The sequence below is a fragment of the Schistosoma mansoni genome, chromosome W (assembly GCF_000237925.1).
Source record: "Schistosoma mansoni strain Puerto Rico chromosome W, complete genome".
Taxonomy (NCBI): domain Eukaryota; kingdom Metazoa; phylum Platyhelminthes; class Trematoda; order Strigeidida; family Schistosomatidae; genus Schistosoma; species Schistosoma mansoni.
Genome location: NC_031502.1, coordinates 45,148,023 through 45,166,919, shown reverse-complemented (window position 1 = coordinate 45,166,919; position 18,897 = coordinate 45,148,023). Strand labels below are relative to the sequence as shown.

Below are 18,897 nucleotides of genomic sequence, written 5' to 3'. Positions count from 1 at the left end.
TGGCCTTGAAAATGTTCAACTAAATACTAGGGCTAAACAAACGTTGAAAACAAGTGTGAGGAATTTGAATTATGATTTATAGTTTGTCAGTTGGGATTAGGAATTAGATTTAGGGTTTTTATCACGAACTGTCATCAGCTAAAATGCCAAAACTCTATTGTGACAAATGGATAAAGAATTTCTTTCCAAAATCCAAGACCTGTTATCGTAAATCTGATTGGCCCTTCCATTAATTGTAGTCTCGCCGACAAATATGATTTTGCCAATTAGTTAGTTAATGAAAAATGGTATTTATATTTTGTAAACTGTACTTAGTCCTTTAGATTATCTTGATTGTTTGAAATTATTTGTCTTTTAATTTATTACCGAGCTGATCATAAAATATTTGAACGTAAGGCGATACAAACCGTTTTGTACGGTAGTTTAGATAATATCTAGTAGTTTTTATATTACTTCAAAATTGTGTCTGACTACCTTTTCAAACGTTTACTTTAAATTACACAACTCTGTTTCTAATGATTGATTTATTTTCATTCATAAATTGTAACGGTAGATATCGATGCCGATGACCAAGTTATTTCGGATTGTAACATGATTAACAAGGAAGCAAAAATATTCATTGTTATTCATCATCCTTGTTGATGCTTAAATCTGTTTTACAATCCTAACAATTCTCTACTACATTTCATCGTACAATAAAATGATTAATCATATTAACTCCTAAAAAAACTATTCCCAGCTTGTCAAGGAGCCTTACTAAAAATTGGTTTGAGAACCAATGAAATTCAATAACCAGTTGGTAACTTTATTACTAGACTTTGAGACTTATAATGGTTAGCATGGTATGGAAATTATGCCCTTCGATTTGCTCAGTATACTTACAAAACAAAGTGGTTTGATCAAATGTAGGATCAAAAGAATTTATCTCATTCAAGTCACATAACGTTTGTTAGTTCTTCAATGTCTGTCCGTAGTGAAACGTATTTTTAGTATCACCATATCTCCAGTAACCACTTACTGTGAAGTAAAATTTTTTCAATGAATGATAATTTGTAAACTATAAACATCTCTATTAATTTTTTTTCCTTTAGAATTGTTGAAACATGTCTTCCAATCGAACTATTGAAATGTTAAGACCATATATGAAAGATTTCGACAGCATTGTCTTACCGTACTGGTACAAATTTGAACAACCAAATCCATATTATCAATATGCCATAGGTTTATTTATTGCAGTTGTTGGGATAACTGGTATGTGCCTTAATTTATTAGTCATCGTATTTTTTACAATGTAAGTTTAAACAAATTTTTTACAAATGAAATTGTTCATTTATTTAATATCAAATTTCTCACCAGATAAAAAAGAGATTAATTTAGTAAGACAGTTTATTCGGTATAGGAATCTTTTTTTATGAATTAGTTTTTGACATTCAGCAATCTTAATCATATTAGCGATAATCCATAGGTCAGCAAAAAAGATGTATAATGTTACACCTTGGTCAACTCTTATATGAATTCCAACTAAAGTATTCATTTAATAAATAAATAGCTGTTGAAGATAATGATTTTTGAAGCATAAGGAGTATTTATTCAGTAGGATGAACAGAATGCCTTTGAGTACTGTTAGATTAAGATAAAAATATATGAATGATAATAAAGTAATATAGATGAACACAAACAGAATGAAACAGAACCCCTAGTGTAAATTTAAGTGTAAAATATGAAAAGAAACTAAATAGAATAAATAATTAAATAAAATTATAAACTGAAACCATAGCAATATGAACAAATCATTTTCTTACATACTGTAGTGTCGGTTGATATGTTAAGCTCATATACCTTATTCTAGCTTCTGGACAAGCAAACTTACCTATCCATCATGAGTCCCGTTTTGACCTTGTTAATTATTCACTTATTAACCCTGACTATTTTTACATGAGCGTATGTGTGTGTACACTTTTCATCTTAATCATCACACGTCTGTAACTTATTCTTATCTGATTGTAAATATTGATTAACGCTTGATTAAAGTGAGTTGGCTTACCGGCCATCTCCAATGCGTGTCATTTTTACTTCGCTCGCTGATATTTGCTAATGTGCTTATAGCTTTCTGACCTACGTTATTGGACAATAAACTGTAGCTGCCGCTTCTTTTTGCCTTCTGATTTTATGAACCATTAAGATTTGTATCATAATGGTTATCGTGGTGAACGACAACCGAAGCACGGCACTACAATACAACTCAGCTATTAAATTATAATTGACTATAGACTCTACATTTTATGATATTGAAAATTATTTCCTACAAATTGTAGAAACATAGTTTTAGTAAGCTGAAATTTTATTATCGATTTAATTATTAAAATATTCGGTGAATATTTATTATTTACTCGTTTTTTAACATTAAAAATTAAAGCTTTACTCAATTCACCAATACTGTTTGAAAAACCATGATTAAAATTGATCTTACTGGGTTCTTTTTATTATTAAAAAATCAAATAAAGTTCTTTTTGGAATTAAATAAATAAGTGTGAAATCTAATATCTACAAATTTATGAGAGGTCAGAAAATGGTCAACGAATATATTAAATCCAGTAATACCAGTTAAATTTATTATGTGAATACTCATTAACCTTGAGTAAGGTACGATCAAATTCAATTTGAAAGGAGTCAATTTTTAGAATTTAGTAAAATATAACACGAATATAATTAATGTGAAATTATAGATGATGAATGATTATGAAATTTATAAAGTGATCATAACTTTATCAAAAGATTTCATTTATTGAAGGAGATTAATAACTTCTTAAATTTTTGAAAGATTCAACAAATTTACTGGCAAAGAACCAAGAATAGTGATTTATCAATTACTAAAATGTTATATAGTTGAGATCATGAGTCAATTGAAGCTAGACCACCATGGAAAACCTAGAAGCACTGGACTGCTGTTTCGTCCTATTGTGGGACTCCTCAGCAGTGCGCATCCATGATCCCACCTCACTAGGAAGATTCGAACCCAGAACCTCTTAGTCTCTCGCGCGAGCAGATTAACCGATAGGCCACTGAGCCTACCGTCATCCAACGGTGTTAATGTTTAACTTCAACCAATCCACGAAATTCACGAATGTCTCCAGTGAGTTGGTATCTCCCAACAGACCTGGTTGAACTCCACTGGTTACTGCTTCTTACTAGAACTCCAGGAAATACTTCATGGAGCCAGTCACTAATGAGCATATGATCATGGTGGTCTAGCTTCGATTGATTCATGATCTCAATTATATAAAATTACTAAAATCTCCACAAAACCCCCTTCTGATAATTACTAAAATTATTGGAACTCAATATAATTTGAAAATTAAAAGTGATAATATATCACGAGATAATACTAAAAATAGTATTCTGATTCATTCAATTTTGTACGGACTTAGTTATTTAAGAATGATGAATCAAATAAATTATGCTATTGAATTCAAATCTTTTCAATAGTAGTTGATTTGATTTGATTCCGGAAAAGTATCTTTTATTCTTATTTTGATTCAGAGGAAATTTATGTATGAATTAAATTACTTATTGTAAGTATCAAAATAAAATATTTGTTATGTGCTAAGATGGGTGATGGCTATCAGTGGGATCCAGGACGCACGTTTTTTTTTCGGAGGCTCATCGGCTGAATGTACCTGCATCTCAGAGTTGGTGTTCACTCTGGAGCTCGAACCCAGTACCGTCCGCCTTAAACTCCATCGCGTTATTCACTTAGCTACTGAGTCCTGATAACCACTAGATATTTAGATAGCTATTTAACTTAATTTCTTGTGATGCAAGGCTTCCGACCATCCATCTTTGCTCGTAATGCTTGTGACCTAAGGCAATATCGAAGCAATCTGTACAGGATGCACATATTCTAATAACAAACTGATCGATCGTAGTCCTGTACATCAATGAGAGGATACAAAGAACCGATACAAAATGAATTTAAATGTTTATGTTTGTATTAGAGTTATTATTATTGTTCTAATTAGATATTTAACTTAATTTTTTATGATACAAGGGGGCCTCAGCGTCTATTTAACAGTGCTCTTCAGTTTTTCGGTATTTCATACCAATAGCTATGAAAAGCAAATTTAAAAAGCTAAAAAAGTAGAATTGCAGTTATCGGTCAAAGTATAATAGGCTTCTGATGTTACATAAGAACCAGGTTCAATTCATCAACAAGTAATTCTAGGTACGTCTAGGATGCAATGAGATATGTAGATAATATTGTCTCGCCTTTGATATAGTGTGTGAAGATTTCTATAAGAATATACAAAAAATCCAAAATCCCTATCTAGGTAAGAATTTACAACAAGGATTTCATCAAATCACTCACAGGTTGTAATTTACAGTAAGCAAATAATTATTATTTATCAAGATGGTTTTTCAAATACAAATTTTCCAAATTTTATTAATAATAAAGCACTTATCGTCAATGTTATTTATGCAATGAAAGCGAAAGTACATAATTCGTGACAAATTATTACAAAACTGATTGATTAACAAACGTATATTTAATTGAAGTTTAGACGCAAACATTCAATCATGTCACGGAAACAAACTCAACCTCAAGAAAAGATTATTTGTAAAAATAAACAATCAGTATTTGGCTTTAAATAAAATCAATCTAAACAGTAAGGTAAATAAATTTATTCAACAAGAACTACACAATAATAACAGCTATAGCTGTTATTATTATTTACCAACTGATGAATTTATATAAATTTTACGATTCTGTGATCGCTGAATTAATATATTGTGTCTAACGGTATGTTTAAATTTGGATTTCCACTCTACTAAAACCGCTATATTAGTAATAATAATTATTATTATCATATATATACAAGCTGACTTATGTCGATGACGTAACACTTGAATGATCAGTCCTAACTACATAAACTAGACGATCAGTATGATTTATTTCCGCAAAAAGTAGATATTTTCAAGTGAATCGACTCACAATTTGTCTTCGTATATTCGATTTCCCAATTACTTGATGATTATTTACAAATATATTACTATACAAATGGTTGAAAACAGTTTACTCAATACTCAGCTTATTTAAAATTATCTAGCCAAGTCTTTGCAGAGACATCGATTTGTAAAATGTTTTCTAGATATATTCAAATACATGAACACGTATTAAACACGACCTATTAGGATTCTAAATAATTTCAACATACCTTTTTTTCTTTTTTTTCCAAAGGTTTAAATCTCTTAGAACACCTTCTAATATTCTTGTTGTAAATTTAGCAATATCAGATTTTGGATTTTCAGCAGTTATTGGCTTTCCTTTAAAAACTATGGCAGCATTTAATAACTTCTGGCCATGGGGTAAATTAGGTAAGTTTGTTTTAGTAAGTAATATTTCAGCTATAAAATATAAACAATGACATATTGAGACGGTTACAATGATAGTACGCACCAGTCGGCTATGATTTATCCATATCGAATTTTTTCCGGTGTGTTTACAGATTTGACATGCTGAATGATATCATATTTAATGGTTATTTTTAGTTTTGTATCGCAATATTATGGCATTATTATACGAGAAATATATTTAAGTTTAGTATAAGCTAGTAAACTACAGTTATACACTGTAACGAACTTTTTGATTAGTGATTGTTAGCATTCACTAATAAATTATCTTAGCCTTTAGTCTAAATACGATCTGTCGTCGAAATACAGAATTCAGATGACTAACTAAGTAGATCGATAGTGGGTCACATCTAGTTCTACTTTAGATGTAAGAAGGCGATTGATGAAAAATAAAGTCTTACATTTATAACTCCCTAGTCCAAAACGTTGTTTTGATGCCTACATACATTTTGGAGGATTCAAACTTAAGTAACCCAACTCTACAGACAAAGTCTATACAGTTGAGTTTCTTTTGTTCGGTCTAAAGAATAGAAAACATTAAGTTGATTGAAGCGATGGATTCATAAAAATCTTAGATCAAACCTGAGATAGCGTTGATAGCATGGAATGATGAAGGAGTACCAAAAAACATGAAATATTTGTTGAATACATCTTCAGTGATTCTTCTTGCTACATTACTTTTCAGTACAAATACAATAAACGTGATCTTTTCGAAAATTTTAATATAAATCCAGTGACTTTTTAGTCTTTATCTCCACAGTATAAAATCGTATGCCTTTATATACGCTCTTATCAATTAAAAACGTATCAGGAGTTTATTTTACAAGCAAAAGAATAGCTTTATTATAGTTATATTAATTGCAAAGCATTCAGAAGCTATATGTATCCACCTTAATTATGCAAAGTACTATAACAGTGTTTTCAATAATAAAAGTTTCGAAAAGTTTAGAACACAAAATAAGAAAATATTATTTGATTACGTTAAGAAAAAAAATATATCGGTAAAATCTCAGCGATTCAATTTTAAGTAAATCCAATACCGTTCCAGTGACGGGTTTACTATTTTGAACTTTGACCCTAATATAACTTTTATAATGCGAAGACTATTGAACTGTTTTGTTAAAAAAAAATTTCAAGAAGAGAAAAATCGCAGCTTAGTTCTCTGTGGATTCGCAGATGCATTCAAAATCCTTTAATATCAAATAAAGTCATTATAACTCACTCAAGCTTGCTACCCCTCTTTGGCCAGTTTTGTCTTGGGCTTCCCTTTCCAGTTATTCCATTGGGTCACTCATAATCCTAATTTCTACCTCCCATTATTTGCTCCATATATTCTTTAGTTTATCTCTTACCTCTTGAACTCGACTCGTGATGGAATTCAGTGGTTTTACTAAAATGTGCTCTATCTACATCCATCACTTTTACTTGATTTCATCCACAATTGGTTGTTAGTTTGTTCTTTACCAGAAAGGGTTATTGCTAATGGTCTCTCACGAATAGATCTTTGGTATCTTGCATAGGCATTTGATGATAAATGCCTGCACCTCTTTTGGTAGTGATGTTAGCATTGGGACTGACAGTCATGTAGTTCCTCTGTAGTTCCTATATTTACTGAGATCTATTTCTTTCAGTATCTTCATCAGGTATCCTTTTTTCAATCAGATGGTACTTATTCTTCTTCACAAATCTTTCTAAACAAAACTTAGGACCTCCTTCAAGATACCTCTATATCTAACTGCAATTTTTCAGCTAGCATGTTGTCTGATCCATATTTTAATATTCTTTCAGTTTTTTGACTGTGGTTTCCAGGTCTTTACATTTTCGCATGTTATCTATAGTGCACCTCTTCGCTTGCTCGTTCGCTTCTGAACTTTCGGCCTATGTCTTGAATTTATCCGCTCTTGTTCGGTTGTTGTTAACTATTATCTTCTAGCTTTTCCTTTCTTGAATCTTGCCTACGGGTATCAATAGGGACCTGTTCTTTATCAAGGTGCATCTTACGACCGAGAGCTTTCTATCATGTTGATTTTATTACAGCTTTAATTCTTTTCCAAGTATCCGCCACTGTGGTTTCCCCTTTTCTAACTACATCTTGTGTGGCATGGAGTTTACTAACGAGAGTTATCTTGAATTCGCTCAGTTTATTAGCATTTGAAGGAAGGATGTATCAAACTTTTATAATGTTGTTTGTCCAGTTGTCCATCACTTCTTAATCTTCAATTTTAGCCTGGCCACTGTCAGGAGGTTATTTGGAGCTATATCAACTCCTATTTCTTTTTACGTTTTCTGAGGACCTTGTTAGTGCGGGATATATTCTTTATAAGTAGAATACGATAGCATCCCCACTGAATTTAGTCCCTTCTGTTCAGATTGTGTCCAATGAGTATCACTTATTCTAGGAATAATCATGTTATTTCTCATAATTATAACTGCTTAAATTACTCTCCCGTTTTTCAAAATTGTTCAAACATTTCATGTTCCTATGTTTATTTGTTTCTTAGTTGTTAAAAGTGGTTTCGGACATATGACTCCCAGAAGCTCCTGGCTTTATACAAGTGGCGTTACAACTTACTATATCATAACTGTTTGACAGCCAGGGCAAATTTTAAATGGTTTAAACTGTTGATGCTATGGTAATGAATACATTTTGTGAGGTGGAAATCTTAAACCCAAACCTGACACTTTCTTTACTCGAACTTAGGACTGACATCAACCACAGATGGCCTCCACACAGAGTCCAACCGACTGTGTTGGATAAAACATAGTGTTATAAGGGGTTTTATTCAAAGGTTTTACTTCAAATACTCAGTTGGTTATTCCAGAACACTGTTCCTGTTTGTTCCAAATTAGCTCATTTTACCTGAAGAATCTATATAGTTCTGTAAGACTGATATATATTTTATTGCGATCCTAGGATTTTTGGATGTTTAGTTAGTAGTAGATTTTAGAGTATGTTTTCGGGTTTCATATAATGTTTTATCTAACTGTAGATTATTGACATCTTTTCTAACTTCCACAAAGCGTGTGATTTATATGGGTTAGCTGGTGGACTTTTTGGATTCGTTTCTTTATCTACGATAGCCGCTGTTGCACTGGATCGCTACTTAGTTATTGCAACTCCTTTTGAAAGTGTATTTCAAACAACTCCTAGACGTACATTATTGTTAATGTTATTTTTATGGATGTGGTCTCTTATGTGGACGATTCCACCACTTTTCGGATTTGGTAAGCGATATATAACTAATTCATTAACTGACTTCATTTATTAAAAATACTGAAAGTGAATACTTTAGCTAAAATCTACGGATTCTCATTACTAGCTCTTTGTAAAAAAAACTAACAAGGATATTTTCGTGTGTTTACTGTCGATTATTCCGTGCTAATAATAATAATAATAATAATTTCAAATAGTTTATTGTTGTACTCCACCAACAAGAGTTTCATTTACTACAATACTTTTGTCAGAGTTTTCTTTCATTTATTACTAATAACAAGCCGTTTCATCAACTTTAATGAAACTACAGACACAAACAAAGCATCTTCGTAACAACGAATATTTATCGCTTATTGCGAAGATTTACATAAGGCTCAACTATTATTATATTTGTAATTCGTAAATGGTCTTCTTTCAAGATATTACACATTAAAAGTTATATTGCTCCATTGTGTATCATACCTTCGTGTATCACACCTTTGAAAATTTACAACAAACACTGCAATCTGTATTTTAGAATTATATCATTAATAAATGTAATATTATGACATAAAGTTTAAAACCATTAGTTACAGAATAGTATTATAAAGAAATCTTCAATTTTAAAAAAAGTTCTAGACACTACATAACGGAGAGGATAACAAAAGCTTTCAGTTTAAAAGTGACAATGGACAACCATAGAATCAATTCCCAAGTCTGATCTTTTTGAATGTAAACTCTCAGCTTCAAATACTTAGATTCTCTTGATTATAGAAAACATCAGCAAAGAGTAGAGATTAGTAATTCGATGATGGTGAAAATAATAATAATTTTTTATTTCGATAGTGTAATAAAAAGACGAAGATTATCAGAACTATGTGATATATTAGCGTAATATTAGCGTAATCAACATCTAATTGATAGTGGTCATATTGTTGATAAATTGAAGTCATTTCAAGTGATCTATCGTATACCTCCATCGTTTCCCAACGGAGTTCGCTCCCGTCTACTTCATATAGCAGAAGCCATAGGGATTCGTACATTCCATCCCAATTTATGTGTACAAAAGAAATTCGTAACCCCCCTATCCCTTCCATGGCCGGACATAACTTAATAATTGACATTATTATTATTTGTAAAAAATTTTTCATTTTGGTTATCATTTTTTTTGTGTTTGTTTGTAATTTTCTACCTCTTTCCGTTTGTATTCTTCACTATCTATTTACTTACATACTTCTTATTACGTAATGATTTTAATGTTTTGTGATTACTATTCCAGACTATTTACCCACGTTTGACCTCTTAATTCTTATGTTTAATTATTGATAAGACTTTTGTTATCGTAATTTACTATTCTTACTACTACCAGTACACCTGTCTTCCCACTATCAACTTGTACTTTTAACTATTATTATGCTTGGTAACGTATTTCTATTTCATTGTGATTATTATTGACTCAAATAGCCTTGATTGGTCTAACATTTTCATATAAATATTCATGTATATTAGAGTAAAGCCTGATGACGATCTAATTGAAAACAATTGTTCGCTTACATATGTTGTTCCAAATTGTTTTCACATTATTTTTATTATTATTATCCTTGTCTTTTCTTACCCCCCATTTCCAGTCTAGTTGACCTTTTATTTTTATATATAAATGTTCTTAACAAGTATATGTGTGATCAGATTGTTTGAAATGTATTGCGCTAATATATCACATAGTTCTGATAATCTTCGTCTTTTTATAACATTATCGAAATTTACCAAAGGGACTAATTGCTTTAAATTTTTTATTTATTATTCTATGTCTAGCAAAATATCCAGTACGGTAAAATTAATCTAATATACAACTGAGACAAATCAAGAAGACTTTCTAAGGTACATGAAGATATATGTTACATATAATACTGTTTAAATTGATTCAAACTACTATGGTTTGCATTTTGTTCCTTTATTTAGGACGTTACGTGACAGAAGGGTATCAAACATCATGCACTATGGATTACATATCCACTGACCTTAACAATCGATTATTCAACATCGGATTATTTGGTTTTGGTTTTTTATGTCCTTTATTTTTATCACTATTCTGTTACGCCAGAATTATTCTCATTGTAAGAAGTCGAGGTAAAGACTTTATTGAAATGGCAGCAAGTTCCAAAGGTACTAATCAAAAGGAAAAAAGTGCAAATGTATGTAAGTGAACTTCATTGACAAATAATCATACACACAAATTATCCTGTTAAAGAGAATGTAAACGTATGCAATGTTTATTTTTAAGAATACTGCTAATGTGGTAAACTTAAAACGTTAATATATGTAGACATAACAGAGGTTCGTTGACTGATACAGTACAGTATGTAGTAATAAATTGGTAATGTATCTGGTATGGGAAAATATCTCCAATCATGATCTAATTTTAAGCAAAAGTTGTAATTGATTGTTGTGAAGTTATACCGTTTATCCAATTCATCATTATGAAGTTACAATGAAACATTACACAACATAACCTTCTGATAAATTTATTTTTTCAAAAAATGTTCTTTGTTTGTCATTAAACTAAATTACATATAGCGACGTAAAATTATGATATGAATCAAACGGTTTAAAAAAACGGGAAACAAGCAAAGTTGTGACAACTCTATCATGTCAGTAATCTTATTAAATTGTTAATACTAAAGTTCCACTAGGTGTTCAATTTATAAATATGTAAATCATGTATTTGATTTTACTAAAAACGTTTTAGTTCGGGTCCATTAACATGGATTAAAGCTGACACACTTATGAATTAGTTACAGAAGATCTGACCAGCAAAAATAAACAACACAAAAGGAGGTTGTTGCAATTTATAACCTAATTACATCAGCATAAATATCTGGTCACACTGTAAAGAAGCGATTTTGCATCTTATTAGTTTGTTGATAATGGATCACTGCTTCGTTCATGTAATAATATTGAATGCTTCTATGTTATATAAACAGGCTTGTATATGAACGTACATCAAGCTACATGTACACTGTTTCACCTTCATGAACATTATTTATCATTGTCATCTTTTAATTGTATTTCAGCGTCCTCAAAATCAGATACTTTTGTATTGAAGTCATCAGCTATACTGTTAGGCGTTTATTTAATATGTTGGACCCCATATTCATTTGTTTGTCTAATGGCCCTCATTGGTTACGCTGATTACATAACACCACTAATGGTTGAAATACCATGTTTATGTGCAAAAACAGCAGCCATATGGAACCCGTGTATTTATGCTTTCAGATACCCAAAATTTCGTTCTCTACTTCAACAACGATTTGGATTTCTTAGACTAACCAAAAATAGGGTAAGTTACGTGAAAATTTCATTCTCATAACTGTTTTTCATCTACCGTAAAATAAATTAAACAAACAGCAATCAAATTTTAAAAAATTTTGTATTTTTTTAAATACCAGAAATAATCTCTGATAGATTACTTTCCTAAACATTAACGTCAACGTTAAAAAGAAATCAGTTACTCTTCCTATTTCTTCGAATTATCGATCGAATTAAAGTTCAACCCAAATGAATAATAATAAAATACTGACAGTGTGCATAATAAATTCCACATAAGGGTAAACATCCTTCTATGAGTATATGTGAAACGAATTTGCATAATATTTAACCACAAGTGCTCATGTTATGTTCATTGTTGATAAATGGTATTGTGTTTCGAATTCCAAAGTCGTATTTTTAACACGTCAGTAAACTTGCCCCTGGTTTATTCCTCTATGGTTGTGTAGGACAATAATAGGATATTTAAATACCTCAGTAGTTGAAATCTACGAAACGTTAAGAAGCAAACTGCATATATATATATATATATATATATATATTTATATATTACGACCAGTTACTGAAACCACTTACTGTTAATATAAGAGCTTGGTCAGAACAACGTCATAACATGACTATACTGACATGATCGTTGGTAAACAAACTTCGTTGTTGAAAAAATCTTTGATTCCCAAACCACTGTTGTCACTCATTAATGAAAATTTTTCAAGTTTTACTGGCCTTTTTTTAAAAATTAAATTGAAGATACAGGTTATCTAGAGAGCTGAAAAAAGGAAAAACTTATTACAATATGTCCGATACGAATAAGCAATTTGGATAATTGAAAATTCAGCAAAAATATTATTTTCATTTCCAAAAAAATAAAGGGCAAATCTACTTGACATTAAGAAGTATGTACTATCATTCTGTGTGTATAGTGATTGGTATTCTGCTATTCATTGTGAATTTTTTACAGAAAAAGTGTTGATAGTATTGCACTCACATAGTTAAACAAAATTTTATGGAAGATGCAAAGATTGTTCAAACAAACAATGATTCAAAACATTGTTTTCTGAAAACACTTTTTTGAAGATGTGAAAAGGGACAAAAAACTATAAAGTGTTCTTCATATGTCTGAAAGAAGGTCGGAAATTCAATTATAGTGATGAGAAGAATCTTTGTTACAAAATAATTATAACTTATCCAGATTAACGGTAGTTTTCTTAAGTTTATTGTTGCTTGCAGCTTGCATTTTCCACATTGGCTGCCGTACGCATCATTTTAAAATGATAGATTAAGTGACAGCTTTTCAAAATCTTGATACTAATCGTTACGTTAAATGTCCTTCTAAACAAAATAGCAGCCAATACGGTATTCACTAGTAGCAAATCGTAACCAAGGACTTTTCTAACGTTTTTGATGCATAAGAATAAAATAGAAATTGTCGAATCATGAAAGTAATGATGACATTAAAATAGAATGTTTAAAAGCATTAAATAATAACAAATATTTTTATGATTGAGATCACGAATGTTAGACCACCATTGAAAACCTGGAGATGGGATTCGAACATAGGACCTCCAGTCTCGTGTATGAGAGTTCCATACTAGGACAAAACGACCGTCCAGTGCTTCCAGGTTTTTAATGGGGGTCTAACTCTGATCGATTCATGATCTAATCAGAACTCAACATTCTCTACCACCCTGTATTGACTTTTTATGCTCGAAATAGGGAAAATATATACACCAAAAATGCTTAAGAATTTAATCGAATAGTTTCACACTGTTTCGGCCCCGAGTTGATGTGGGACATTAAAGAGGAAGAATGTATCTGTAAAATCTCAGCGAATGAACTTGAAGTAAATTTAACTTTTCGCTCAGCAATCTTGTCCGAGTTTTTTCAAGGAATTATAATCAAACATCAACTTTATCGAAAAAAAGCTTGAACCAGACTGCCAAGAGAAACGTTGGATTTACTTCAAATTCATTCGGTGAGATTTTACAGATACATTCTTCTTCTTTAATGGCTTAGGAATTTAGTCTTAACATTTTGACTGTATATATAAACAAATGATTTCTCTGTCAGAAGTCAACAGTACTTGCCGATTTTCCATGCTATTATTTGTAACAATTTGTTCTCGTTATGCTATTTAATTACTAACTTTATTCAAATTACTTACATCGGAAAAATGTCATACAATTTTTGTTTAATCTGATATGGAAATCATCTGTAATTTTGTAAGAAAGGGGAAATCTCGAAGATTTGAAAAAAATATCGCTTACTTCTCAACAAAAGCTACAAAGTGAAACATAAACACATCAGCTTTTCAACTTTCATTTAAGATATGCGTGAATTTAGTATAATTCATACTTGATTATAAAGTGAATTCGTCAACTGATCAGTGAGATGTCACTGATATGAACCTCTTAAGTCCAATTAAAGTCTAATTGGGTGACCCAGTTTGTTGAGTTTCAAATGGAAGAGGCTTAAAGTATTTTAAACCTTTCAGGAGAATATGCTGGTTTTTATCTGAAACTCATAGAAAAGTTTTATTCCAAAACACTAGGCAGGTTATGATTCAAGTGCTAATACTAATTGAAGCCTACTTATTAAAGTTTTTGAGTGTAGCTGTTTCTACTCAAGGGAAATGGAATCGCAAATATGTAAATTTATCCCAATAAAATTCACAACCAGTTTATATGCTTTTTGAACCCATCATAAATAAACATAAACAATCTCGAAGAAACCTATTGTATATAGTAAAAGTAAAACCCTGGTTATTTACCATCATAAAATAAAGATCTTTTATAATACCACTTTAACTAGTTCTGACATGTTTTGTAATTATACTTTAATGTGCTTCAATGAAATACTGTTGGAAAATGAAAGGAAATATCTTGCTTGGTAGTAAACTTTTTACACGAAGTTGTGATCTTTTTTATTTGATCTATCTAACCTACTTTTCAACTGAGGTTGTTAATATGCTCTTCTAGAATATCTTAATAATAAAGATTAGTTACATGGATGCCATGATTAATTTTGTAGTATTCTCGTTCGCAAGTTAGAATGCCAATTTATTCTTAATCGTAAAAAATGTCGATATTTTTTCTAGCTTCACATCCCGGATTGGCTTATGGTAAGATAACCATTAGAAATCAGGAAATACTAGACAGCTGTTTTGTCTTGATATGGTTTGTTATGGTTTGTCCGGATGCAAAGAACAATGGAGATTGCAAATATCAAATAAGAACAAAAGATTTTTAGTTTTGGGATAGTTATGACAATCAAAAGATAAACATTTGAGGACCACTGTAAACCAGAGACTACTGGACGGCTATTTCATCCCAAGTTACAAGGATCCGATTTAGGATCTTAAAAACTCATAACATAAAAGTAGACCTCTAAGCCAAAATTTACTGATCCACATATTTTAAATCCGGTGATTTTAAGGTAAAGCCTGACTCTCACTTCATGACAATCAGAGATAACTGTTTCATACCCTAGGTAGTTAATCTTGAATTATTACGTAATAAAGTTTTCGTGCTATCTACGATACGTATCAGTAAAACGTTTCTCAATTTTGGCTTTTCTTTTCTTTCTAACAGACTGAACAGTCCTCTAGAGGAGAACTTTCAACAACGTGTCAAGTTGAAGAATAGAAAACGTTTCACAATCATGGATAAAATAGAAGTCAACCACAGTTTCATGTGCCTCAATGTTGTTCTCATATCATCGTAACTACTGACTAGAAATTATGTAATTATCTAGATTTACATTTACAGTTGGAAGAACCATATTTGTTACCATTTTTCTAATTTGTAAAATAGCATTTGGGATAGCTATTAGTGATCAATAGAATAAAACTACTAATATGAGTTATTGTTATCAAGAAACGATCAAAGATTACTTTTTCTGTAAACATGCTCGATTTTTGGGAAGTCAGTAAATTTTGCAGAGGTAATTGTTTCCAAAATAAGGCTCTGCAAAATATGGTAATCCTTCCTAAGATAATGAAATTATGTACACTAATATCGCTGGAGAAAAAGCTCGACAGTTATTAATACTGATGACAGTATAAATCATTTGATGGGATGACGGTATATTAACCATATATCTTCAATGCTAATAAGTCATTTTTTTAGAAAAAAGAGCAAGCAGTTGTATTGTAAGACAATACTGGACTCCATTTAGTTACATTTATCCTCAAATTAAAAGGACTGAAAAACAGAGTGACCTATCCGATTATGATTTCGTAAACCGTTTATCATACTACTGTAGGAATAAAGAAGCACTGATAAAGTTGTGAAAAAAATTATATAGTGTCACATAACATCCACTACTAAAAAATATTTTTTTCGCTAGCAGTTTCTAGTTTATATATAATTAGATAATGAAATTAACTATTTTAAGTCATTTTTTGATTGCTTCATGATTGTACGCTGCTTGTGTTAGCGGGACATAGATTGGTTTAAATCATGTTCCCTGCACGATTGTGTTGCTGCACGCGGATCGGTTATTTCATATCCAATCAGCGTTAGTTGATAATTGTAGAAGATTCTAAAATAAAATAAAGTTTCTCAGCAAAGATGGATAGTGGCTAGCAGTGGAATCCAGGACGCGCGTCTCGTCCTATTCGGGATTCGTCAGCCGGATGTACCTGCATCTCAGAGTTGATGTTTACTCTGGGACTCAAACCCAGTACCGTTCACCTTAAATGCTATCGCGTTATCCACTTAGCTACTGAGTACTCTTAGCCACTTGTTTAAGCAATGGGGTGAAGTTTACATCCACTTGGTATTGTTTGGTTGAATCTTCCCAGCTGACGAGTCCCAAATAGGACGAAACGCTCGTCCTGGATTCCAATGCTAGCCACTATCCATCTTTGCTCATAGCGCTTGTGAATAAGGCAATATCGAGGCGATACGCACAGTATAAACATATGGCCAATAAGAGACTGATCAATCGCATTCCTAAACCTCAATGCGAAGATTCAACCAAACAATACCAAGTAAATTTATACTGCTTCTTGATTCCATCTTTTCTTGTTATTCGAAATATAATTTCGTTCCGTGTTTTGATTTGGGGACTTGTCGAGTGAATTGGTGTCCAAGATTATTAAGCAATAGGAATAGCAAGGTCATAATAAGAGAAATTATAACAACATGTAAAACCATTATAAGACTGATTATATATTATACAATTCTGAATGAAAATGATCATATTGTATGTTGTATATACAAATGAAAATTGCTTCAACAAATTCATTATCAAACTATATGTTTTGAACGAAAAACTTAATTTAAATGAAGTTATTCTTGTCTTTATTCTCTAAATATCATTTTTAAACATTCATAAAAGTTTGAAAGATGATAAAATGTCAATATTTAAAAATAAATAATGTTAAACAATGAGTTTGCTTTTTATTTTCATAACATAATACTTTGGGTTTATTCAGATTGATCAACAAAAGCTGGCAGATAATATTGTCATTATATATTTTACTAGGATGTTGATGAGTAGCCGCAGGATGAACTATGATCAATTCAAAAAAGTTCTTTTACATATTATGTCGATAAAAGAGGATTTTCTTAGTATTTAGTTTAACTTCACTCATTATCTGTCTCATTTGCTTTTAAACATTAATAAGGGTAATTTAGTCACTGAACTAAGTATCACTTCGATAACACATTACTTCTTTAAACGCAAATGTTTGTAAAGAATGATCAAACTACTTAAAGATTCAAACTGTAGAAAATATTAAAAGCACTCCATCACTATGTGTGTTTATCAAGGGATGATGTGTTAATCTCATATTATTTGCTTCATTACCCAATAGGATTACAAAGACTTGACACAGAATTCTATCTCTTTTCATCTTTATCTTTAGCACGTACAATTATGAAAATATTACAGAAATAATTGTATCCCTTATCGGTAGTTCGGTCATTTGAACCTTTATTCAATTATTTTTAGCTGGTTGCCTTAAAAATAATTTTTGTTTTGTTCATCGTATTTAAGCTTTGATTAATCTTAAGTCAATCTTTGAGTAGATTATTTAATAACTGCTTTGTTTGATCACTAAATACTAGAATACGCATGTAGTGGATCTTCAAAAATTTTTGAATAATTGATATTATATTTGTCGAAATGAATACAGTCCTTCAATCAAACAGTATTTCACCTTATATTGGGTATTCCTATGAATTAAAGATAAAGTGAGGAATTAGTGGACCCAAGTTAATTTCGAAGTATCTTAGTCTGATCAAACGAAGATAAAAAACTTCCTGCAAAAAGTAAATATTTTTGATTAGTTGTTAACTCAAAACATATCATTAAATGTAAGAGGACAATGTATGTTTTTATAAATGATCCTATTGTTACATCGACCTTACAGCAAATTTTCGTACCAAAAAACTAGAGGAAATTGGATACGTCTTTTTCGAGAAAGAAAACTTTTTCACTACCATCAGAAAATTGCGAGTTATTAGAAAAAAATTACAAGTTTCAGAAATAGTAATCAAAAATGAAAACCTTGAACGTAACTGGTTATTTAGTATTCTTATATTTTATTCTTACCCTAGTATATTTTAATCTGTACTGTTAATTTTGACAAACGTACTCATTTGCCGGAATATAAGTACTAATATGGACACTACATATAATAAATGAAAAATGTCGAATCATACTACTGACAAACCAGAAATTCTGGATTTCTTATAATTTAATCTTTATGGAATTAAATGTACATTATATTGATTATCTATCAATCATTTAAAACATGATGAATGATTTTTGTGTGAAACTATTAGTAACAATCATTTTTAACTTTCATTTCTATTCGCTATTCTAAAAATTAACTCAATAATAAGAAGGAGGTTTTGTGGAGATTTCGGTAATTTCATGTAGTTGAAAACGTGAGTCAATTGAAGATAGACCATCATGGAAAACCTGGAAGCACTGGACGGCCGTTTCATCCTATTGTGGGACTC

At 30.9% G+C, this 18,897-nt stretch overlaps 1 protein-coding gene across 1 annotated transcript; it reads left to right on the top strand.

Annotated features, from left to right (window-relative positions):
* Positions 1–1,103: 1,103 nt before the first annotated feature.
* On the top strand, positions 1,104–8,678 carry Smp_180350 (Rhodopsin; the record flags this gene model as incomplete). Its single annotated transcript, XM_018789861.1, has 3 exons — positions 1,104–1,291; positions 5,237–5,373; positions 8,431–8,678. The coding sequence occupies 3 exons, from the start codon at positions 1,104–1,106 to the stop codon at positions 8,676–8,678; spliced, it is 573 nt and encodes a 190-aa protein (XP_018655262.1).
* Between the last annotated feature and the right edge of the window lie 10,219 nt (positions 8,679–18,897).